The sequence below is a fragment of the Moschus berezovskii genome, chromosome 2 (genome assembly GCF_049115385.1).
Source record: "Moschus berezovskii isolate FMDL1 chromosome 2, NW_MosBer_1.0, whole genome shotgun sequence".
Taxonomy (NCBI): domain Eukaryota; kingdom Metazoa; phylum Chordata; class Mammalia; order Artiodactyla; family Moschidae; genus Moschus; species Moschus berezovskii.
Genome location: NC_142461.1, coordinates 45,294,308 through 45,320,160, shown reverse-complemented (window position 1 = coordinate 45,320,160; position 25,853 = coordinate 45,294,308). Strand labels below are relative to the sequence as shown.

At 37.6% G+C, this 25,853-nt stretch overlaps 1 protein-coding gene across 7 annotated transcripts in view; it reads left to right on the top strand.

Moving 5' to 3' along the window:
• The window catches only part of NBEAL1 (neurobeachin like 1), a 165,186-nt gene that overhangs the window by 17,189 nt on the left and 122,144 nt on the right, over positions 1 to 25,853 (top strand). For 6 of the 7 annotated variants that reach the window (XM_055398718.2, XM_055398716.2, XM_055398714.2 and 3 more), the window contains 4 exons: positions 6,003 to 6,094; positions 10,824 to 10,985; positions 23,020 to 23,101; positions 23,660 to 23,787. In XM_055398718.2, the coding sequence (XP_055254693.2) occupies positions 6,003 to 6,094; positions 10,824 to 10,985; positions 23,020 to 23,101; positions 23,660 to 23,787 (464 nt within the window). Of the gene's footprint in view, positions 1 to 6,002; positions 6,095 to 10,207; positions 10,392 to 10,823; positions 10,986 to 23,019; positions 23,102 to 23,659; positions 23,788 to 25,853 lie in introns of those variants that run through there. The other variant, XM_055398719.2, reaches the window with a different exon arrangement.

Below are 25,853 nucleotides of genomic sequence, written 5' to 3'. Positions count from 1 at the left end.
TTAAGTCATCACATTCAGCTAGTGGTCACTGCATTGGACAGTACATCTCTAAGTGTTTAAACTTCATCCTCTGGTAATGAGGAGCCTTTGAATGTATTTGAGCAGAAGAGAAGATTATATTTAAATTGATCAAATCCCATTAGTAGCTGTGTGTCTCTGGGATAAACTGATACTACAGAGACCTGTGGGGAGCTACATAACAGTCCAAAATGAACGATTATTTTAATGGCAGATGATTGGATGGATAGTTGAGTATAAAATCAATAAAGTTGATTTTCAGTTATTTTATAATTGCTTATTTTATGACATTAGATCATGACCAACTTGATAGCAGAATCTGTGTCTTAATATGTTTTGAGCATTTGCTATCAGGTATTGCCAAATGCCTTACATGTATTATCCCATTCGGTGCTTTCAACAGTGCTGTAAGGAGAAGTATTATCTTCATTTTATAAATCCAGAACAGATCAGAGAAATGAAGTTACCTGCCCAAAGTCACACAGACAGTAAATGCAAACAGATGTGAAAGGAAAAGAATACAATTAAGATAATGTGGCACTGAGGATCATGAAATATTTAAGTATGCATATGTGTGGCTTAGAACATTCTTGTTTTGGGAGTGTTACCTAATTTAGGCACATAATAGGTTATAAAAATAACTATATTTAGCCTATACTATGTGCTAGGCATTGTTCTAAGCCGTTGACACTTAAACTAGGTTATTTCATTTTCACAACCCTGTAAAGAAAGGTGCTATGATTATCTTCATTTTTACAGAAGAAACTTGTGCATACATAGAGTGACTTGTTCAAGAAAGTGCAGAGCGGGGATTAGTGTCCATTTAATTTGACTTCAGTGCTTCTGCAGTACTTCTACATTTGTGTTTCGTGTTAATAAATATTGTGCAACTGGGGAGCTAGACCCTATGGTATTATTTTATTGTATCATGCTCTCATAACCATGAAAATGCCTAAGCTTGAGATTTAATTAATATTGTTTCTGGATGTATCAACTTTTTTCCTTTTATGACCTTTGGCAGTAAAGTATAGATCATTTTAAGGGTTTTCTCAGGCTGTGTCGGATGTGGCTTTTTTATGTGTTAAAGTTGTTTATGGACTTGAATGTACTGATCCTGACTCAGTCCCTCTTTTCCTCTTTTTGCTCACAAAGCCAAAGCTCCATTTTATTCCTGCTCACAATTCAAAAACAGTGTAGTGTAGTGGAGAGGACACAGTTGGATTCACGTATCTTTGCATTTTAATCTCTGCACTATCAATGACTAGCTGTATGACTGTGGATAAGTTTTGTATCCTTAGAACTTGGCTTTTCTAACCTGTAAAATGAGAAAAATGAAACCCTCTCTCAGTGATTGTAAGGAGTAAATGGGATGATGTATACTTTTAAAATAGCTGCTGTAGTACTTGGTGGGCTTCCCCTGTTGGTCAGTGGTAAAGAAGCTGCCTGCCAATGCAGGAGACTCAGGTTCAATCCCTGGGCCAGGGAGATCCGTTGGAGAAGGAAATGACCACCCACTCTAGTATTCTTGCCTGGTAAATCCCGTGGATAGAGGAGCCTGGCGGGCTACAGTGAATGGGGTAGCAGAAAATACAACTTAGTGACTAAATGACAATAGTACTGGGTACGTTGCAGAATCTGAAAAGATTGTAACTGCTCCACTTCTTACCAAGTAAAACATTTCCAGGTTTAAATACAATTTCTTTCCTTATAGTTAGTTGTTCAACTTCCTAAGAGAACTCTGTACTTACCAAACACTTGATAGCCTTGACTTTCAGACTTTGAACCAGATACTGTAGAGTTTCTAAATAATCTATAAGGAGAAATACATTAATTCTTTATGGCATTATGAGACTGTTTTGTGTTGAACTTTTACACAGTTTATTAAAACTTCTCTCTTAAGAAGGAATTTCTTAATAGAGGCAAGCTTCAGCTACTTGTATTTCTGGAGTCTTATCCTGAATGTATGAATGAATGGATGATGTACTGACTGGAAATGAAAAAAACAATTAATGAAATCCTTGGGAAAATTTCTCACAAGAGGTAGTTCTTTTTCTGAAATATTTCCATCTTCTCAGTGATGATGTGGATTATAACAACTTATGATCTTATTTTGGAACAGTGTATTAATAGAAAAAGCAAATATACAAAAGTTCAGCTGTCTGCATATTCTGGGAACATTCTTTTAGGAATTCTCATTTGTGTGTAATGCTTTTATTTTAGGGAAATAAATTACTTGAGTTCTCGTTATCCAAGAGCAGTGCCTAACCAATGATAAATAAGACTCCTGAGGGTCATGTTGAAATTGGAGTAAAAAAGTGTTAAGAACATGAAGGAAACATTTTGAGCATCATTTTTAATGATACAATCTATATTTAAAAGAATTTATGAGAAATCATGGTTTTTTTCAAATCATCTTTGAAATATAACTTACCACAAAATGTACAGATTTTAAGTGTCAAATTTGATGAGTTTTGGTGCAGGCAGACATTTGTGTAACTACTGCCTAGTAAAACAAATAGAAAATTTCTATTAACCTGGGAAGATTTCCTCTGTGCCCTTTTGTAGTCAGTCCTCTGAAAGACATTCAATAATCTAATTTCTGTCACCTTAGGCTGCTCTAGAACTTTTATAATTGAAATCACAGTTTCAATATGCTTTAATGCCTGGCATGTTGCTCAGCATGTTTTTGAAATTTCTAATTGTTGTCATATCAGTAGTTTATGCATTGTTATTGCAAGCTGGCATTCCATTGTGTGACTATACCACAATTTATGAGTTAACCTGTTGATGGAATTTTGGTTTATTTCCAGCTTAGGGATATTAAAAATAAATCTTCTATGAACATTTTGGTACAAGCGTTTTTTTTCTTTTGTTTTTTTTCTCTTGAGAGGAATGACTGGGCCATGTGGTAAATTTATGTTTAAAAGAAACTGCTCTTACACTGTTGGTGGGAATGCAAACTAGTACAGCCACTATGGAGAACAGTGTGGAGATTCCTTAAAAAACTGGAAATAGAACTGCCATACGACCCAGCAGTCCCATTCCTGGGCATGCACACCAAGGAAACCAGAATTGAAAGAGACACATGTACCCCAATGTTCATCGCAGCACTGTTTATAATAGCCAGGACATGGAAGCAACCTAGATGTCCATCTGCAGATGAATGGATAAGAAAGCTGTGGAACATTTACACAATGGAGTACTACTCAGCGATTAAAAAGAATACATTTGAATTAGTTCTAATGAGGTGGACGAAACTGGAGCCTATTATACAAAGCGAAGTAAGCCAGAAACAAAAACACCAATACAGTATATTAACACATGTATATGGAATATAGCAAGAGGATAACGATAACCCTGTATACGAGACAACAGCAGAGACTTGGATGTGTGGAGCAGTCTTTTGGACTCTGTGGGAGAGGGCGAGGGTGGGATAATTTGGGAGAGTGGATTGAAACATGTATATTATCATACGTGAAACGAATCTGACGTGGTTGGGGGCTCCCCACCTCAACACTCTGTGGATTTAAGAGGCCATTTCTTCCGGAAGTGTATAAATTAGCCTGGGATAGAACCTGCACGCTGAATTTACTAATTAAGAAATGAGAAACCAGAACTATAAAGGTGGCATAGAAATACAAGAAATTATTCTCAAGTAATTTTTTAGGGCTTTGAACGGAGTTGCAGATTTTGCCATTTGTTGTGGGCTGGTGTATGTAATTTGGCCAGAACCATGAGAGGGTTGGTGGTGTGTGGATTCTGGGGCGCTTTTGACATGTTGTGGGAGTGATGTGGACTTTTTTGAGTTTTACACATTCATAAGTGAATGGTCTGTATCTGGTGCCTTTGTTGGTTTCCTGTGAGCTGTAGTTTCTGGGAAGTGAGCAGCTCTCATTCCTGTAACTCTTGTAACCCAGTCATTCGTGTGCCTCCTTCATGAGGATTCAGTGCGGCTGTGGTGCTGTTATCCCTCTGATAGGAACTCTAACTCAGTGTAAAGCCCCAAAGATCTGTTACTTATTTTTATGTTATATTGTACTATATTTTATTTATAGTGTTGTGTTTGTTTCAGGTGTATAGCAAAGTGATAGTCATATATAAATATATATGAATTAACAAAAGCAGTTCCTGTTTTTTGATGGGGAGTTCGTGGTTTATAATATAAATGGCATTATTTTGAGAGAGGGATAACTTAGGTAAGGCATTGGGTTTTTTTTTCTTTTTGCAGCTTGCTGCTGCTAAGTCACTTTAGTCGTGTCCGACTCTGTGTGACCCCATAGACGGAATTGCAGCTTGAGGCAGTTGTAAAATAACTTAATGTAGCTTTTTGCAACTGTGTATTCTATAGTATTTTTTTCATTTGGTGATATTTTAATTGTTAATGTTTATGGCATTGTGCTTTGTACCATTTATTAAATTTTATAGATAAAAGAAACTGCTAAACTATTTTCCAAGTGATTGTACCATTTTATACTCCCACCAGAAATGTGAGTTCCAGTTATTCCACGTTTTTACCGATACTTGTTATGGACAGTCTTTTAAATTTTAGCCTTTCTAGTAGGGTCAGACACGACTGAGCTACTTCGCTTTCACTTTTCGCTTTCACACATTGGAGAAGGAAATGGCAACCCACTCCAGTGTTCTTGCCTGGAGAATCCCAGGGACAGGGGAGCGTGGTGGGCTTCCGTCTATGGGGTCACACAGAGTCGGACACGACTGAAGTGACTTAGCAGCAGCAGCAGCAGCAGCAGCAGCAGTGGGTGTGTGATGATATTCCATTTCATTTTAATTTGCATTTCCCTGGATAACTAGTGACATTGTAAATGTTTTTGCATGCTTGGCCATTTGTGTATTTTCTTTTGTGAAACATCTGAACCTTTTGCCTGTCTTTAAATTGAGTTGTCCTTTCTACATTGATTCATCGGAGTTCTTTTTATATTCTCGATACAAGTCTTTTGTCACATATATGTACTGAGAATATTTTCAGCTGATATATGGCTTGCCTTCTCCTTTTCTTAATGTTGTGTTCTAATAAACAGAAGTTTTAAATTTTGAATAAGAGCAATTATTATTTTTTTCTTTTTCTGGTTTGTGATTTTTGTGTCCAAGCTGAGAGATCTTTGTGTGCCCCAAAGTTGGAAAGGTATTCTCCTATATTTTCTTTTAGAAGATCTTTTAGTTCTTATGTTTAGGTTAATGACCCATCTCCAATTTTATTTTATGTTTTTTATGTTTTTCATTAATTCACTGGTCAAGTATTTGTTGAGTGCCAGGAACTGTTTCAGGCACTTGGTATCCGTTAGTAAACAGAATAGTCACTTGTGGTGAGCCTTTAGATAGGCCCTATGATTGTGAAGTCCACAGTGTAGGGGAACTGACAGGTAATGAATAAATTCTAGAGTATGTGAGAAGGTGAGAAAGCACCATGAAGTGGGACAACAGAATAGCGTATAAGGTAAATGTTGGCTTGTAAGGCTTGTAATTTTAGGAAGACATGGTCAGAAGGCTTCTAATTTTAAGAAAGGGTAGTAAAATTTGGCTTTGTTGAGAATAAGCCATTTAAAGAATGCCTTGAAGAAGAAGCAGGGGTTAGCCATTCAGCTATCTGGGAGGCGTGTTCTAGATAGAGAAAACAGCCATTGCAAAGGCCTCAGATGGGAACATGTCTGGCTTGTCCCATTAATAGTCAGGAAGCCAGTATAGTACAGGGTGATAGTGGGTAAGATCACAGAGTTAGGAGAGGGCAAATTGTGTAGAATCTTACAGAGTATTGTTAAGACCGTAGCTCTTTGTGTGAGTCACATGAGTTCATTATACTTAATACACATTTTAAAACAGCTCCTGTGTCTTCCTGAGTATCATTTAGAGATTTCATATTATTACTTCTTTAGATTATCAGTTTATATTTGCTCAATAGGAGTTAAACCTTTTTTTAAAAAAAGACTCTTGACATACTTAATATTACAATGATTTTCTTATTTCAGAAAGATCCAGATTACCTGAAGCTGTGGTTGGACAGTTTTGTTTCTAGCTATGAACAATTCTTAGATGTTGACTTTGAAAAGCTGCCTACCAGGTATGTAGAAACACTTACTTTCCTACCCTTGGGTGAATTTGTTAATTCTTGTTATAAAAACCTCATTGATGACATATTAAAAGGATGGCAGTTATATGACACACATGCCCCTCCTGCATAACCCTGCTTTCCTAGCAGACATTTCTGATTGATCACAGTCATCTTTCTTGCTGATACTAAATTTGACTTCTAGAAGCCTCTTCTTTGCTTTGTTAAGGCACGGGCAACTGAGTGTCCTGCAGTTCGTTTCAGTTCTGATATTACCCACAGTTAGTGCTATATGCCACGAGTTAAGGGCAAAGTCCTCTGCGAGACTGTCCTCACTTCAGACATTATTAGCAAGTCTAGGGAGACCTTGACAGTTCTGACCAACGGGCTATACATTTGGAGGTTGTCATGACTCCCTCATGTTCAGTAGTTTGCTACAGTGACTTAGAAATCTCACTGAAAGTCCTATATTTAGGATTATAGTATTATTATGAAGGATACACATAGGAACAGGGCTAGGGTCTGGGAGGGCCTGGATGCAGGGCTTCTTACTGTCTCCCTGTGGGGTCAGGGTGTGTTGCTATCCCTGAACATCAGCATGTTCAAAGAAGGAAGCTCTTTGAGCTTTGGTTTTCCAGAGTTTTGTTGGGTCTTATTACATCGTTGACTGTTCGATTGACCTTAGTCTGTACTTCCTCTCTCCTCTCAGAAAGTTGGGGGGTGAGTCATTCAGATATGACCAACCCCTGTTTTGAAACTATCTAAGGGTCCATGGTGTGTCACTCCGTTCTTTTGCCTAAAATTTCTTTGTTATATGACAGGCATTGTAGTTGAAACTTATTTTTCCTGGCCTATAGTAGGGCCCTGGAAAACACCTTGGAGTAGGTCAAGTTTTCAGATTTTTAAAAACTGGATTTGAAAATCATAAAATAGGGGAAAAATTAAAATCTTGAAGAAATGTCTAAGTGAACGTACAAGTATTTTCTCCCATTCCTCTGCCTGCCACCATTTCCATAGTCTCACAGTTCCCAGGCCCACTTCCTCGATAAACTTTGTATTGTATCTCAAGTCATCTTGTGGACCTAATCCTTGTTAGGCAGGAGAGGTTAGGTTGGCTGTGGTTAAAAGCTGGAGCAATGAGGAGATAATTTTAGCCACAAAAGGAACTCGATTTGTAGAGATGTATTGAGAGGGGAGGGGAGAAATGGCTGGTGGTTGATGATGAAAAAGAGTATCTGGAGAACTGGGACTTCCCTGGTGGTCCTAGCTTCTCAGGTGGCACAGTGGTAAAGAAGGCGCCTGCCAAAGCAGGAGTTGCAGGAGATGGAGTTCCATACCTGGGTTGGAAGATCCCCTGGACTCCAGTATTCTTGTCTGGAAAATTCCATGGATAGAGGAGCCTGGTGGGCTACAGTCCACGGGGTTGCAAAGAGTTAGATGTGAGTGAGCACGCTGGTCGTTCAGTGGTTAAGGCCCCATGCTTCCCCTGAAGGTGGTGGGGGTGTGAGCCTTAGTTTCCAGGGAACAAAGATCCTGCGTGACCTGCTGTGCTATCCCCCATCCCCCCCCCAAAGAAAGAGAATCTGGAAAATTAAAAATCTTCAGGAAGGAAAATGTTTGCAGTTTGGGGGTAGAGGTAGGCACTGAGAGTGTAGACCAGGTGAGTTGAATTTGGAGAATCAAATCGGAGTTAGATCATGAAGTGCCATGAATGCACTCCTCTTGGACTTTGATTTTTTGTTATGGAAGATACAAAACTCTAGTAAGGAATTTTTTGTGAAAGAGTATCATGATCAAGTTTTTTTTTTTTTTTTAAGTCATTTAGGTGGCATTATGGAGGTTGGATTGGGAATGGTTGAGATTGAAGGCAAAAAGCCCCATTAAGAGGTGATTGTAATAATTCAGAGAAAGAAAATCATTTGAGTTTTTGAACCAAAGCATTGAACTTAAGGAATGATGTGGTTATGCTCAGAAAGCACAAGTGCTTTATTGTTTATAAATGCAATTTCAGAGTTCTTCCCCATTAGATTATTTGTTACAAGTTTATAAAGGCTGAAAAAAATCAGTATTAAATTTTAACTCAAAATAAGATTATGTATTATTGATTTCTACTCACAAGAGTGTTCTTTTAGTTTATATTGCGTGCGTGCATGCGTGCTCAGTTACTCAGTTGTGTCCAACCCTTTAAGACCCTATGGACTGTAGCCTGCCAGGCTCCTCTGTCCATGGGATTTTCCAGGCAAGAATACTGGAGTGAGTTGCTATTTCTTTCTCCTTGAGATCCTCCCGATCCAGGGATCGAACCTGGGTCTCCTTCATTGCAAGCAGATTCTTTACCATCTGAGCCACCAGGGAGGTGAACCACCATTTATACTTAGAAGTGCTTTTATTATAAAAGCTTAGAGCTCACTGTAAATCATGAATGTAAGAATTTTTATGGAGTCAGGATTTTGGCCTTCGAATGCTTGGTGTTTTGTAAGATGCACTTGTTATCATCCATCTGTTATAAATGTCACCTTTCTTCAGAGGTTATTTCTAAAAACAGTACATAGAGTTATATTGCCACTACATTTAAAGTAAGATGAAGAATGCCAATAGCATTTTTACTTGCGATTTAGTTTGTTTATTTAAAATTATTTTTCATATCTTTGTCAGAATATGGATTTAGATTTAGCTAGTAGTAAATTTTCCATTTTTCAAGTGAATAGTATATGTCAGATGTATAAAACTAGTCGTCATCTTAAAGCAGCTCACAGATAATCCTCATTTAAAGTATACTGACTTTATAAAATTTCCATGTTAGAGAATTCATAATACAAAGCAAGGGTTGCTTTTACCAGATTACAAAGCCTTGAAATTTTAGCTGGACTTTTTCCTGTGTTAGAACAATTGGCAGCTGTTTACAGGAGACATTGAGTAGGCGAACAGAGGAGTGGAAAAGATTTCTGGAGTTTGGGAAATTTCAGCAAAAGAAGCTTAGAATTATGGCAATGAAGTCTTAGAGGTGGGAACATACTTCTAAATTCTGAAATTGTTATCACATTAGGCCAAAAATTCCAACTTGGACTATAAACTATGTTTTAACTAATTTTATGAGCGTCAGTTAAGTTAATCTTTTTTGATTACTCTTTTAGAAGCTGATATTTTTTTCTGCCTAGGAAAATAAAAACATATGTAAATAGAAAAAGGGACAACGAAGGACAAAAGGAACTAGTTTTAAATAACTAGAATGAAATATTGGGAAATCTGATGTCTTCTTTCTTGCTGACTTACATTTTTGGAAAAGTGAGGAGGAATAGTTTTGCTTAGTCTTGAAAATCAGTTTTATTTAAATATTTGTTATTTTGAAGTTGCTCTGTTTTCTCTAATCACCTTTTTTAGCTCTTCAGAAAAAACTGAGTATAAAAATGAGTGTTTCTTTTGCTATCTGTAAATAAGAGAGAATTAAAAAGAATCCAAATTTGCAAGTGAATCAGCCCAGACTAAAACGAAGCATATTTTATAACATAGTTGTAGAATTAGGCAGCCTTGGTAGTCTGATTTGTGACTTGTATTTATTTTATAAAAGACTATTAATTTATGTTGTAGGGTGGTTCAGGAAGAGGCTAATATTTATCATGTGTTTATGTGACTACTGCTGAGGTACTTCAGATTTTTCTATCTACAATGAATGCCTTTTACCCAATGTAAAAATAGTACTAATACTTCATGTTAAGCATTATCTGAAAAAGAGACCGTTATAAAGTATAATTATCATTTAATCATATAAGTTCTTCACAGTACTTCTTTATGATTTGAGCATTTTCTAATAGAGATAAAATTAGTATAGTGACTTATGAAAAGATTCTTAGACTTTAGAAATGTGTATTTAAAATGCATTACATTTTTAGAGTTCTTCACCTATTTTAAAGTGGAAAATGCACATTGACGACTTGGTTTCAGAGCCCAGTGAAATAGGGCAGATATCTGATATTACAGTTTCATAGATTAGGAAACTTCAGAGATGAGATTAAATGAATACTTTATGTTACACAGGTGGAATTTAGCATTCAGGCTTCAGACACTGAATCTAGGGGATTTTAATGTGGGAGGCACATGCAAGGAGTCACTTATATCTGGTGTTAGTTTTTGCCCTGTAGAACCAAATAGTTTTACACAGAAACCACTTGTCACAAAATATTAATATATCACTTTAAAAGAGTCTTCTGTTGATGTTTGTGCTTGGAGTTCTGCATTCATCTCTTTCTCCTTTCCTTTTGCTAGTTATCTTCTCTCCCTCTTCTGATCAGATGGCTTAGGGAACCTATAGGTAGGTGAATATTGTTTATTTAGTGAAGCAGTTAACAGATATTAAACTAGTTTTGGGTACTTCTTTTTTATTTGCTAGTTACTGTTTCTTTTAGAATTGGTATAGACACATATTTTATTTCTAAGTAATAGAAGGTGGACTAATATATATTTTAAGTATATTCTTTAAAAGTAGCACAGTTGAGAATACTAAATAGCATATTTTTCTCTCTTTTCAGTAAGCTTCCTCTGAAGTGTTACTAATCACTCTGCTCTAATAATATTTTAAAATATCACTAATCATTTGGTGGTACCTTGCAGAGAGGAGGCACAGAATATGTGATCTAGAGGAGCTTCTTTAGGACTCGAACTGAAAATGTAGTTCCTTTAAAGTGCCAGAGATTTTCATCCTGTATTTAAACACACTTCTTATTTTGTTCCCTTTCTAATGTAGGGTGGATGATGTGCCTCCCGGAATATCTCTGCTTCCTGATAATATTCTGCAGGTTCTGAGGATCCAGCTTCTACAGTGTGTTCAGAAAGTGGCTGATGGGTTAGAAGAAGAACAGCAAGCCTTGTCAATTTTGCTTGTCAAGTTCTTCATTATTCTTTGCAGGTATCTGGTGCAAATAAACTGGTTATCTGTTTTAAACAATTAATAGCAAACTAATAATGCATTTATTGGTTATTAATGATGTTTGTTGTTCATGTGGAGCTTTTAAGGATGAGTGCAGCTTTTGAAGTAGGCTTGTAGTTTGTTATTATATTGGAAAGACTTTTAGTATACCTGTGTAGAGAGAGTCAGCCAAGATAAAAGAATAACTGCTTTAGAGTTAAGACAATGACAAGTTGTTACTTAAGAATTTATTGCACTAGTATTTTCTCTATGGTCCTCACCTGTAAATATGTACATATACATTTTTATACTGTACATTGCCATTTGCAAAATGTATTTTTCTAGTCTTTCATTTTATTTTTTAACCAAAGAAAGTATAATTATTCCATAGCTTATATTTCCAGATTTATAGATGATTGGGTCTATGGTACTTAAATTTGGTGTGTATAAATAACAATTGGGAAGCTTACTAGAAATGCAGAGTTTGAGCTTTATGTATGGAAATTCGGATCTAAAAGAGCTCATGCATTTTGATTTTTCACATATTCCATGTTAATCTGCATCTAAAAATTTGAGAGTCATTGGATTAGGAATATCATATGCTTCTTAAAATCTGTCTTCTTGTTCTTAGAGGAAAAACTTTTAGTCTTTTACCATTAGTCTGATATTTGCTGTGAAATTATATATCAGTTCAGTTCAGTTCAGTCGCTCAGTCGTGTCCGACTCTCCGCGACCCCATGAATCACAGCACGCCAGGCCTCCCTGTCCATCACCAACTCCTGGAGTTCACTCAAACTCATGTCCACAGAGTCGGTGATGCCATCCAGCGATCTCATTCTCTGTCGTCCCCTTCTCCTCCCGCCCCCAACCTTTCCCAGCATCAGAGTCTTTTCCAATGAGTCAACTCGTCGCATGAGGTGGCCAAAGTCTTGGAGTTTCAGCTTTAGCATCAGTCCTTCCAATGAACACCCAGGATCGATCTCCCTTAGAATGGACTGGTTGGATCTCCTTGCAGTCCAAGGGACTCTCAAGAGTCTTCTCCAACACCACAGTTCAAAAGCATCAATTCTTCGGCGATCAGCTTTCTTCACAGTCCAACTCTCACATCCATACATGACCATGGGAAAAACCATTGCCTTGACTAGATGGACCTTTGTTGGCAAAGCAATATCTCTGCTTTTTAATATACTATCAAGGTTGGTCATAACTTTCCTTCTAAGGAGTAAGCATCTTTTAATTTCATGGCTGCAGTCAGCATCTGCAGTGATTTTGGAGCCCAAAAAAATAAAGTCTGACACTGTTTCCACTGTTTTTCCATCTATTTCCCATGAAGTGATGTGACCAGATGCCATGAGCTTTGTTTTCTGAATGTTGAGCTTCAAGCCAACCTTTTCACTGTCCTCTTATGAAATTGTATATAGATTTTATTACATCGAGACAGTTTCCTTCTATTTCTAATTTGGTGAGTGTTGTTCTCAGGAAAGATTGTTGAATTTTCTCAAATGCTTTTTGTGCAGTTAAAATGCTTTTTAATTGAGATGATCATGTGGATTTTTTTCCCCTTTATTCTGTTGATGAAGCTTATTACATTGGTCAGGTTTCATATGTTGAACCATCCTTGCATTCCAGGAATGAATTCCACTTAGTCATAGTATATAATCCTTTTAATATGCTGTTGAATTCTCTTTACTGGCATTCGTTGAGGATCTCTGCATTAATGTTTATAAGGATTTTGGTCTGTAGTTTTCTTGGAATCTCTTGTCTGATTTGGTATCAGGGTAATACTGGTATCATATAATGATTTATAAAGTGTTTCTTCTTCACTTTTTGGAAAGATGTGAGAAGGACTGGAATCAGTTCTTCTTTAAGTGTTTTGTAGAATTTGCTAGTGAAAACATCAGGTCTAGGGCTTCTTTGTTGAGAGTTTTGATTGCTGATTCAGTATCCTTATTAGTTGATGATCTGTTCAGATTATTTATTTCATCATGGTTTAGTCTTGGGAGGTTTTGTGTTTCTAGGAATTTCTCCATTTCATCTATGTTATTAAATCTGTTGTACAGTTCTTCATAATACTGTAATGATTCTTTTTATTTCTTTATAATCAGTACTATATATCTTTTTGTATATCTTTTTATTTCTTTGTAATCAGTCGTGTCCAACTCTTTGAGACCCCATGGACTGTAGCCCACCAGACTCCTCCATCCATGGAATTTTCTAGGCAGTATGGGAGTAGGTTGCCATTTCCTTCTCCAGGGGATCTTCCGGAACCAGGGATCAAACCTGGGTCTCCTGCATTGTGGGCAGACGCTTTACCATCTGAGTCACCAGGGAATCCCAACTGGAGAAGGGAATGGCAAACTACTTCAGTATTCCTGCCTTGAAAAACGCATGAACAGCATGAAAAGGCAAAAAGATAGGACACTGAAAGATGAATTCCCCAGGTTGGTAGCTGCCCAATATGCTACTGGAGATCAGTGGAGAAATAACTCCAGAAAAAATGAAGAGACAGAGCCAAAGCAAAAACAACACCCAGTTGTGGATGTGACTGGCGATGGAAGCAAGGTTTGATGCTGTAAAGAGCAGTATTGCATAGGAGCCTGGAATGTTAGGTCCATGAATCAAGGCAAATTGGAAGTGATCAAACAGGAGATGGCAAGAGTAAATATCGACATTCCAGGAATCAGCAAACTAAAATGGACTGGAATGGGTGAATTTAACTCAGATGACCATTATATCTACTACTGTGGGCAAGAATCCCTTAGAAGAAATGGAGTAGCCCTCATAGTCAACAAAAGAGTCTGAAATGCCGTACTTGGATGCAGTCTCAAAAACGACAGAATGATCTCTGTTCGTTTCCAAGGCAAACCTTTCAATATCATGGAAATCCAAGTCTATGCCATGACCAGTAATGCTGAAGAAGCTGAAGTTGAATGGTTCTATGCAGACCTACAAAACCTTCTAGAATTAACACCCAGAAATGATGTCCTTTTCATTATAGGGGACTGGAATGCAAAAGTAGGAAGTCAAGAAACACCTGGAGTAACAGGCAAATTTGGCCTTGGAGCACGGAATGAAGCAGGGCAAAGGCTAATAGAGTTCTTCCAAGAGAATGCACTGGTCATAGCAAACACCTTCTTCCAATAACACAAGAGAAGACTCTACACATGGACATCACCAGATGGTCAACACCGAAATCAGATTGATTATGTTCTTCGCAGCCAAAGATGGAGAAGCTCTATACAGTCAGCAAAAACAAGACCAGGAGCTGACTGTGGCTCAGATCATGAACTCCTTATTGCCAAATTCAGACTTAAGTTGAAGAAAGTACGGAAAACCACTAGACCATTCAGGTATGACCTAAATCAAATCCCTTATGATTATAAAGTGGAAGTGAGAAACAGATTTAAGGGACTAGGTCTGATAGAGTGTCTGATGAACTATGGATGGAGGTTTGTGACATTGTACAGGAGACAGGGACCAAGACCATACCCAAGAAAAAGAAATGCAAAAGAGCGAAATGGCTCTCTGAGGAGGCCTTACAAATAGCTGTGAAAAGAAGAGAAGCCAAAAGCAAAGGAGAAAAGGAAAGTTATACCCATTTGAATACAGAGTTCCGAAGAATAGTAAGGAGAGATATGAAAGCCTTCCTCAGCAATCAGTGCAAATAAATAGAGGAAAACAACAGAACAGGAAAGACTAGAGATCTCTTCAAGAAAATGAGAGATACCAAGGGAACACTTCATGCAAAGACGGGCTCAATTAAGGACAGAAATGGTATGGACCTAACAGAAGCAGCAGAGATTATGAAGAGGTGGCAAGAATACACAGAAAAACTATACAAAAAAGACGTTCACGACCCAAATAATCATGATGATGGGATCACTCACCTAGAGCTAGACATTTTGGAATGTGAAGTCAAGTGGGCCTTAGGAAGCATCACTACGAACAAAGCTAGTAAAGGTGATAGAATTCCAGTTGAGCTATTTCAAATCCTGAAAGATGATGCTGTGGAAGTGCTGCACTCAATATGCCAGCAAATTTGGAAAACTCAGCAGTGGCCACAGGACTGGAAAAGGTCAGTTTTCATTCCAATCCCAAAGAAAGGCAATGCCAAAGAATGAACAAGTGTACTCATCTCACACGCTAGCAAACTAATGCTCAAAATTTTCCAAGCCAGGCTTCAACAGTACATGAACCGTGAACTTCCAGATGTTCAAGCAGGTTTTAGAAAAAGCAGAGGCACCAGAGATCAAATTGCCAACATCCATTGGATCATTGAAAAAGCAAGAAAGTTCCAGGAAAACATCTAGTTTTGCTTTATTGATGATGCCAAATGCTTTGACTGTGTGGATCACGCTAGACTGTGGAAAATTCTTTGAGATGGGAATACCAGACCACCTGACCTGCCTCTTGAGAAATCTGAATGCAAGTCAGGAAGCAACAGTTAGAACTGTACATGGAACAACAGACTGGTTCCAACTAGGAAAAGGAGTACGTCAAGGCTGTATATTGTCACCTTGCTTATTTAACTTATATGCAGAGTACGTCATGAGGAACACTGGGCTGGAAGAAGCACAAGCTGGAATCAGGATTGCTGGGAGAAATATCAATAACTTCAGATATGCAGATGACACCACCCTTATGGCAGAAAGTGAAGAAGAGCTAAAGAGCCTCTTAATGAAAGTGAAAGAGGAGAGTGAAAAAGTTGGCTTAAAGCTCAATATTCAGAAAACAAAGATTATGGCATCTGTTCCCATCATTTCATGGCAAATAGATGGAGAAACAGTGGAAACAGTGGCAGACTTTATTTTTTTGGGCTCCAAAATCACTGCAGATGGAAGTAAAGTTATGACCAACCTAGACAGCATATTAAAAAGCAGAGACATTACTTTCTCAACAAAGGTCCGTCTCGTGAAGGCTACGGTTTTTCCAATAGTCATGTATGGATGTGAAAGTTGAAGTATAAAAAAACTGAGCACCGAAAAGTTGATGCTTTTGAGCTGTGGTGTTGGAGAAGACTTTTGAGAGTCCCTTGGACTGCAAGGAATTCCAGCCTGTCCATCCTAAAGGAAATCAGTCCTGAATGTTCATTGGATGGACTGATGTTGAAGCTAAAACTCCAATACTTTGGTCAGCTGATGCGAAGAGCTGGCTCATTTGAAAAAACCCTGATGCTGGTAAAGATTGAAGGTGAGAGGAGAAGGGGACAACAGAAGATGAGATGGTTGGATGGCATCACTGATTCATTGGACATGAGTTTGCGTAAACTCTGGGAGTTGATGATGGACAGGGATGCGTGGCGTGCTGCAATCCATGGGGTCGCAATGAGTCAGACACTACTGAGCGACTTAACTGAACTGAACTGAATCAGTAGTAATGTGCGCACTTTCTTTTCATAATCTGTCTTCTTTTTTTTTCTTTGTCTATCTTACTGAAGATTTGTTAACTTTTTGATATCTTCAAAGAACTAATTTTTAGTTTCATTAATTTTCTCTGTTTTTAAGAATTTTTTTGTCTCCACTGTGATCTTTATCATTTCATTCTTTCTGCTAGTTTTGGGTTTAGTTTGTTCTTTCTTCTTGATTCCTTAAGATAGGCAATTGAGCAGTTGGTTTCTTTTCTTTAGCGTAAGCACTTATACCTGTAACATTTTTCCTTTGAACCACTTTCACTACCTCTCATAGGTTTTCATAAGTCATATTTTTCTATTCATTTATCTCAAGTATTTTCTAATTTCCCTCTTGATTTCTTCTTTGATCCATTGATTGTTTCAAAGTCTTTTGGTTAATTTTCACAGTTTTGAGAATTCTTCAGTTTTCCTTTTGATTTCAACTTCATCCTGTTATGGTTAGAGAAGATGCTTTGTGTAATATCTGCCATTTTAAATCTGTTGAGACTTAATTTGTAACCTAACATAGTGTCTATCCTGTAAAATGTTCCAAGTGCACTTGTGAATAATGTTCTATTGTTATTAGCTAGAGTGATCTGTGTATATTTGTTAGATCTGTGGTTTACTGTGTTAATTAAATCCTCTGTTTCTTTACTTATCTTGTGTCTAGTTGGTTTACTTCATTATTGTGGAGGAGATATTTAATTCTCCAGGTATTATGGGAGAACTATATTTCTGTCTTCAGTTCTGTCAGTATTTGCTTCATGTGTTTTGATGACCTGTCATTAGATATGTAAATATTTATAATTGCTATATCTTCTTGCTAGTATTATACCTTTGTTACATTGCCTGTGCCTGCATGCTACGTTGTGTGTGACTCTTTGTGACTCTGGACTGTAGCCCACCAGGCTCCTCTGTCCATGACATTTTCCAAGCAAGAATACTGGAGCAGATTGCCATTTCCTTTTCCAGGAAATCTTCCCGACTCAGGGATATCTCGTGTGTTTCCTGCTTTGCAGGAGGATTCTTTACTCACTAAGCCATCAGGGAAGCCCCTTGTTATATATATAATGTCATATATACCTTTATTATATTACACTTTTTAAAGTATATAATGTCCTTGTCTCTTGTAACCTTTTTTGACTTAAAGCATGTTGCATCTGATATTCATATGTCAACCTCTGCTCTCTTTGTGTTATTCTTTGCAGAGTATCTTTTTCTCTGCTTTCACTTTCAACTTGTTTGTTTCCTTGGACCTCAAGTAGATAATATATAGTTGGATCATGTGTTTGTGTCAATTCTGCCAATCTCTGTCTTTGACTGGAAACTTTAATCCATTTACATTGAAAGTAATATTTCTGTTATTGTGCTAATTGTTTATTTTATGCCTTAAAACAAGATTTTGTGCCTCATTTCTTAAATTACTGTCTTCCTTGTGTTTAACTGTCATTTTGTATGAAATGTTTAAATTCCTTTGTCATATTCTGTTGTATATTCAGTTCAGTTGCTCAGTCATGTCTGACTCTTTGCGACTCCATGAGCCACAGTACTCCAGGCCTCCCTGTCCATCACCAACTGCCGGAGTTTACCCAAACTCATGTCCATTGAGTCGGTGATGCTATCCAACCATTTCATCCTCTGTCATCCCCTTCTCCTCCTGCCTTCAATCTTTCCCAGCATCAGGGTCTTTTCAAATGAGTCAGCTCTTCCCATCAGGTGGCCAAAATATTGGAGTTTCAGCTTCAACATCAGTCCTTCCAATGAACACCCAGGACTGATTTCCTTTAGGATGGAATGGTTGAATCTCCTTGCAGTCCAAGGGACTCTCAAGAGTGTTTTCCAACACCACAGTTCAAAAGCATCAATTCTTTGGTGCTCAGCTTTCTTTATAGTCCAACTCTCACATCCACACATGACTAATGGAAAAACCATAGCCTTGACTAGATAGAGCTTTGTTGACAAAGTAATGTCTCTGCTTTTTAATATGCTGTCTAGGTTGGTCATAACTTTCCTTCCAAGGAGTAAGCATCTTTTAATTTCATGGCTGCAATCACCATCTCCATTGATTTTGGAGCCCAGAAAAATAAAGTCAGCCACTGTTTCCACTGTTGCCCCATCTATTTGCCATGAAATGATGGGACCAGATGCCATCATCTTAGTTTTCTGAATGAGCTTTAGTTTTCTGAGCTTTAAGCCAACGTTTTCACTCTCCTGTTTTCACTTTCATCAAGAGGCTTTTTAGTTCCTCTTCACTTTCTGCCATAAGGGTGGTATCATCTGCATATCTGTGGTTATTGATATTTCTCCCAGCTTATTCAATAGATATTTTCTTTGTGATCACCATTGGTATTACATTTTACATTCTAAAGTTATCACACTCTAATTTGAATTTATACCACGGTAAACGGTAACCCACTCCAGTATTCTTGCCTGGAGAATCCCATGGATGGAGAAGCCTGGTAGGCTACAGTCCACAGGGTCGTATAGAGTCGGACACAACTGAGCGACGGAACGGAACGGAATGGAACGTCAATAACATACAGAAACTCTGCTCTTTTATGGCTCTCTCCCTACTCTTTTTGGTTTTGGTATCACAAAATTTATACATTGGTATAAATTTGGTATCACTACATTTATACATTGTTTGCTCCAATGTATAAGCTAATAATTATTTTAAATGTGTTAGTGTTGTAAATTATATAAAAATAAGATTTGGAGTTACAAACCAAAGTTACACTAATACTAGTTTTTACATGAACAGTTCTTTTTTTCTTTAAATATGATCTCTTAATATATAAAAACAAAGAATGCAGTTATAAATCATTGTTACAATAATACTGTCTTTTATAATTCCCACCTATTTACCTTCATTGAGATCTTTAGTTTTTCATACAAGTTTGAGTTGCTGTGTAGTGTCCTTAATTTTCACCTTGCAGGACATTGTTGAGCATTTTTTGCATGGTCAACCTAGTTGGCACAGACTCCATTACCTTTTGTTTTCTAGAAATGTCTTTGTTTCTCCCTCACTTTTGAAGAAGTTTGCCAGATATTGAATTGTTGGTTGATAGTTTTTTCTTTTAGCATTTTGAATATATTCTCTTACTGTCTTCTGGCCTAAGTTTGTTGTTCAGTTCAGTTCAGTCGCTCAGTCGTGTCCGACTCTCCGCGACCCCATGAATCACAGCACGCCAGGCCTCCCTGTCCATCACCAACTCCCGGAGCTCACTCAAACTCATGTCCACAGAGTCGGTGATGCCATCCAGCCGTCTCATTCTCTGTCGTCCCCTTCTTCTCCCGCCCCCAACCTTTCCCAGCATCAGAGTCTTTTCCAGTGAGTCAACTCGTCACATGAGGTGGCCAAAGGATTGCAGTTTCAGCTTCAGCATCAGTCCCTCCAATGAACACCCAGGATCGATCTCCCTTAGAATGGACTGACTGGATCTCCTTGCGGTACAAGGGACTCTCAAGAGTCTTCTCCAACACCACAGTTCAAAAGCATCGATTCTTCGGCGATCAGCCTTCTTCACAGTCCAACTCTCACATCCATACATGACCACGGGAAAAACCATAGCCTTGACTAGACAGACCTTTGTTGGCAAAGTAATGTCTCTGCTTTTTAATATATTATCAAGGTTGGTCATAACTTTCCTTCCAAGGAGTAAGCGTCTTTTAATTTCATGGCTGCAATCAGCATCTGCAGTGATTTTGGAGCCCCAAAAAATGAAGTCTGACACTGTTTCCACTGTTTTTCCATCTATTTCCCATGAAGTGATGTGACCAGATGCCATGATCTTTGTTTTCTGAATGTTGAGCTTCAAGCCAACCTTTTCACTCTCCTCTTTCACTTTCATCAAGAGGCTTTTGAGTTCCTCTTCACTTTCTGCCATAAGGGTAGGAAAAGGAGTGCGTCAAGGCTGTATATTGTCACGTTGCTTATTTAACTTATATGCAGAGTACATCATGAGGAACGCTGGGCTGGAAGAAGCACAAGCTGGAATCAAGTTTGTTATTAGAAATGTGATAATTTTATTGAGGATACCTTATATGTGATGAATTACTTCTCTCTTCCTACTTTGAAGATTCTTTCTCTGTCTTCTGAGAGTTTGATTATAACTTTGTGTGTCATAATGTGGGTGTCTGTGAGTTTACCTTATTTGGAGTTTATTAAGCTTCTTGGCTGTTTATTTTCATGTCTTTCATCAAATTGGGAATGTTTTCACCCATTATTTGTTCAGGTATTCTCTGTTCCCCTTTTTCTTTCTCTTCTTTTTCTGGGACGCAAATCTTTTTATTTCTCTTATTTAGACTTGTTAATTTCCATTGTGCTGTCTTCAGTTTCCCTCATTCTTTCTTCTGCCTCTTCAAGTCTGCTCTTGGATTCCTCTAGTGAATTTTTCATTGTGATGATTGTACTTTTCAGCCCCAGAATTTCTTTTGATTTCTTTTTAGTTGTTTAAATCTCTTTATCAATATTTCCATTTTATTTACACATTAGTTTCTTGACTTCCTCCACACCTACCTCGAATACTTCGAGTGTCTTGAAGACAGTTAATTTGAAGTTTTTGTCCAATAAGTCTTTTTCAGGGAGTTTCTGTTGATTTCTTTTTTTCTTTTCACTGGGCCATAGTTCCCTAGTTCTTTGTATACCTTCTGATTTTTCTTTTTAATTGAATGCAGGACAATGAATCTAATAACGTAATGCTAAAAACAGATTTATCTCCTTCCAGTGGTTTACTGCTTTTTGTTGTTACTTTTGTTTATTGCTTTTATAATATTTTTTATTACAGATTGTCTTTGTGCTGAGAATCAATCCGAGCTGTAAACCTTAGGTCTGCTCAAATCTATTATGATTTTCCCTCAGCATGTGGTCACTCTCTAATTTTCCCCATTTATGCCATAATTTTTTAATATCCTAGTCTTTAATATCTGTCTCCCAAAAGGGGAAAATAAAAAGATGAAGGTGGAAAGGGTAATGAGCCATTAAGTCCCCTGGAAATTACGTTGCCCAGAGAGTAATAACTGTGGGGATAAATGCAAGAGCAGTGGCTGCCTGTCTGGTTCTCTGCACCTTTATAATCAGACGCAACAGTTGGTGATCAGAGCACAGCTCTCCAATATTTGGAGGACAGGGTCCTTTTTGCCCATAATGGTTCCTGTAAACTTGCTTCCAAGCTGCACAGCTGTTTGCTGAATGTCTGGGATGGGGATTGGTAGCTGCTGTTGTGCTAATAGCTGGAATTTAAATAATGTCCATAATGTAGGCCATTAATTGCAATTTACCATCCAAATCTTCATCTGGAAGTTGCCAGCCTTCATTAGAGGCTCAAGGTTTCCAAAATACTTACATCAAACAGATTTTGACAGTGTAACTGTTTCTAGGTGGGGAGACAGATTCCTTGTGCTTCCTACTTGGCTGTCTTCCCAGAATCCTCCATAGGGGCTTTGAATGTTACCTCTGCTGTTACTCTCTGCTTTCTCAAAGATGTCCTGCCATTCTGACTTCTTAAGAAGTCTATTAATTCAGTTAATTTTTCCTGTTCTTTTAGCATCTACTGGATTTTAAGATAGAGTATTTTTCAAGGTCACAATGTCTCAGAACTCACGAGAGTTTTTTGTCTTAATAGAATTTTTTTTTAATATGTAAAAAAAAGACTGGCGAGGTTAGATAGAGTACACTTTAACATTTTATGTGTCATGAAAAAAAAAGTGCAAGTTTTAGTTGCTCAGTCGTGTCTGACTCTTTGTGACCCTATGGAATGTAGCCCACCAGGCTCCTCTGTCCATGGAATTCTCCAGGTAAGAATACTGGAGTAGGTAGCCATTCCCTTGTCCAGCAGCTCTTCCCTACTCAGGGATTGAACCTGGGTCTCTTGCATTGCAGGTGGATTATTTACCATCTGAGCCACCAGGGAAGCCCCTTTATGTGCTATACCTTGATCTTGTTAAAAATGGAATAAAAATGAGGGTCAGATTTTAACTGAATGCCATGCCCTTGTTAATCTATTGCTTTACACAAGGCATGTACTCTGCCTTCTGGAGTGGGTTGCCATTTTCTTCTCCAGGAGATCTTCGTGACCCCAGGGATTGAACCCCAGCCTTCCGCAGTGTAGTCAGATGCTTTACCATCTGAGCCACCAGGGATGAGTCTAAAAGGGGAACCCAATTTCAGAAAGCAAGATGATAACTGTAAAACTGCACAAAATGTCTTATAAAGGCTGCTGCTGCTGCTAAGTCACTATGAAATGTAAAAAAACCAAGCTAAGAATCTACAGAAGAAAATGGCAACAAACCTGGAAAGAAATAATTCACAATGTATGTATTTGCTAATGTTTGAGTTGTAAGAACATTAATGAGTTTTACTTTTTCTACTTTGTGATATTTTCCAATTTTTCACAATAAGCAAATGCTAATTAACATGTATTTCTTATTCTCTGTTTATAGTAGTTAAATAGTGCTTGAGGTGTGTTTTGCATTCTCAGTGGGAAAGCAATTATATAATCAAATTGATTTTAAGTTTTAATGAATGTTATTTGTACTTCATTTGCCAACAAGTTTTCTGAAAATCAGTCTGAATATATGAACATGCATTTCTCTCACCACTCATATGCAATTAGTATATGGCTATTCTTTTTTTTTCTCTCACAGAAATCTATCTAATGTAGAAGAAATTGGAACCTGCTCGTATATCAACCATGTTATCACTATGACAACACTCTATATTCAACAAGTAGGTGTGAATTAATATATTCCTTTTTGTTGCTTTACTGAGAGTAATTAGTTTTTACTTTTGAAAATTTAGTAAAGTTAAATGTTTTCAGAGGAGGTATTAATTGAAAAGATCATTAAATTATCATTGGGTACATTATTGCATGCATCTTATGCATATTATCTAAAAATAGACAATTATTAATACATTTTATTATTTTAAGTTAAAATTGAAGCATTTGTAAATGGCTTTTTAAAATGGACAGTTTGTCATTCTATGTTTATATTATTTATTCATCAAATAGCCCTCTTACTGAAAGCATCTTCATTTTTAGAAAAATGTTTGGCTGACAATTTGAAACCTTTCCTCAGAAATATTTAAAATTTGAGTGATTATAGCTAGTCCATATGATTAACTGACCTGTAGATTCAAGTGGAACTTAAGCTTCTTTGAATAAAAATTATTTGTTATTATTAGATGAATGAAACATGTTATCCCTTAATGATATTGCACAGTATGTCAATATCATTAATAGCTTATTATTTTTAAGTGTATATAATTTTATGTTTAAATTCTCAGTTAAAAAGCAAAAAAAAAGAGAAGGAATTGGCAGATCAGACATCTATTGAAGAATTTGTGATCCATGCATTGGCATTTTGCGAAAGTTTATATGACCCATATCGGAATTGGAGGCATCGAATTTCAGGGTATGGCTTATAAATCATAGTGTTAATTTTCACACTTAAATGTCCTTGTGAATGTACTTCTTCAAAGCAGGTCTCATTCTCTATGAAAGCAAGTGGTAAGTTGTGTTTGAGGCTCCATCTCTATCTCTGAAATAGAGAGGTACATTGGAGGTAATGAATTAGTGATAAATGCCACTTCTGGATAATTAATTTACTCCGATCTTTTATTTTGTAATGCAATTGAATGCTAATAATCTGATGGTAAAAAATCTCAGAGCACAGTATCATCAAGTAGAGTGTACATATTTCTCAAGGAAATTTCTCTTTTTATAAAAGCATATTTCATAATTTGTAGATGAATTTTAGTAATATTTTATGTATTAATGTTTATTTTAAATTGTGGACGTTGTGTCAGCCAAGGTCTAGTTAGGAAAACAGAAACCAGTGCTTTAAAAGTGAGAATATAGTAAAAGGAAAATTTTAAGTAGGTATTAGTGAAGTCTCTCAGTCATGTCTGACTCTTTGCGACCCCATGGACTATAGCCTACCAGGCTTCTCAGTCCATGGGATTTTCCAGGCAAGAGTACTGGATAGTACAATGACTGGATGATCAAAATTAACATCATCATTGAGAAGCAGGTCAGGAAGCAACAGTCAGTACTGTACATGGAACAACCAACTGGTTCCCAATAGGAAAAGGAGTGCGTCAAGGCTGTATATTGTCACCTTGCTTATTTAACTTATATGCAGAGTACATCATGAGGAACGCTGGGCTGGAAGAAGCACAAGCTGGAATCAAGATTGCTGGGAGAAATATCAATAATCTCAGATATGCAGATGACACTACCCTTATGGCAGAAAGTGAAGAGGAACTCAAAAGCCTCTTGATGAAAGTGAAAGAGGAGAGTGAAAAAGTTGGCTTGAAGCTCAACATTCAGAAAACAAAGATCATGGCATCTGGTCCCATCACGTCATGGGAAATAGATGGAAAAACAGTGGAAACAGTGTCAGACTTTATTTTTTTGGGCTCCAAAATCACTGCAGATGCTGACTGCAGCCATGAAATTAAAAGACGCTTACTCCTTGGAAGGAAAGTTATGACCAACCTTGATAATATATTAAAAAGCAGAGACATTACTTTGCCAACAAAGGTCCGTCTAGTCAAGGCTATAGTTTTTCCCATGGTCATGTATGGATGTGAGAGTTGGACTGTGAAGAAGGCTGATCGCCGAAGAGTTGATGCTTTTGAACTATGGTGTTGGAGAAGACTCTTGAGAGTCCCTTGTACCACAAGGAGATCCAACCAGTCCATTCTAAGGGAGATCGATCCTGGGTGTTCATTGGAAGGACTGATGCTGAGGCTGAAATTGCAATACTTTGGCCACCTCATGTGACAAGCTGACTCACTGGAAAAGACTCTGATGCTGGGAAAGGTTGGGGGCGGGAGGAGAAGGGGACGACAGAGAATGAGATGGCTGGATGGCATCACCGACTCTGTGGACATGAGTTTGAGTGAACTCCGAGAGTTGGTGATGGACAGGGAGGCCTGGCGTGCTGTGATTCATGGGGTCGCGGAGAGTCGGACCACGACTGAGCAACTGAACTGAACTGAACTGAGAAGCAGGTGGACACCCTGTGCCTACAACTGTGATACTCTAACGAGGACCCATCATTTCTTGCATAATATGCCAGCTAAGAATGCAAAATCTGAATCTTAATTGTATGGAAACATCAAACTCCAAAGGGACAACATTTTAGTGAATAAAAGGAAGAGTTAAGAGATAGCATTCTTTAACAGTGTCATAGAGAAAAGCTGTGGAAATGTTTGAGATTAAAGAAGGTAAAAGAGATGTGACTGCCAAATGCAATTCCTGACCCTGGATAGGAAACTGTACTTAGGGATGAGAAGGTGGGAATGCTATAGGACACTGTTAGGTCAGTCGACATATTTGATTATAATAGTAGTTTCGATAAATGTATAACGTTAATGGTAAGTGTATTGAAATTTATAACAGTACTGTAATACTATATATACTGCTGCTGCTGCTAAGTCACTTCAGTCGTGTCCGACTCTGTGTGACCCCATA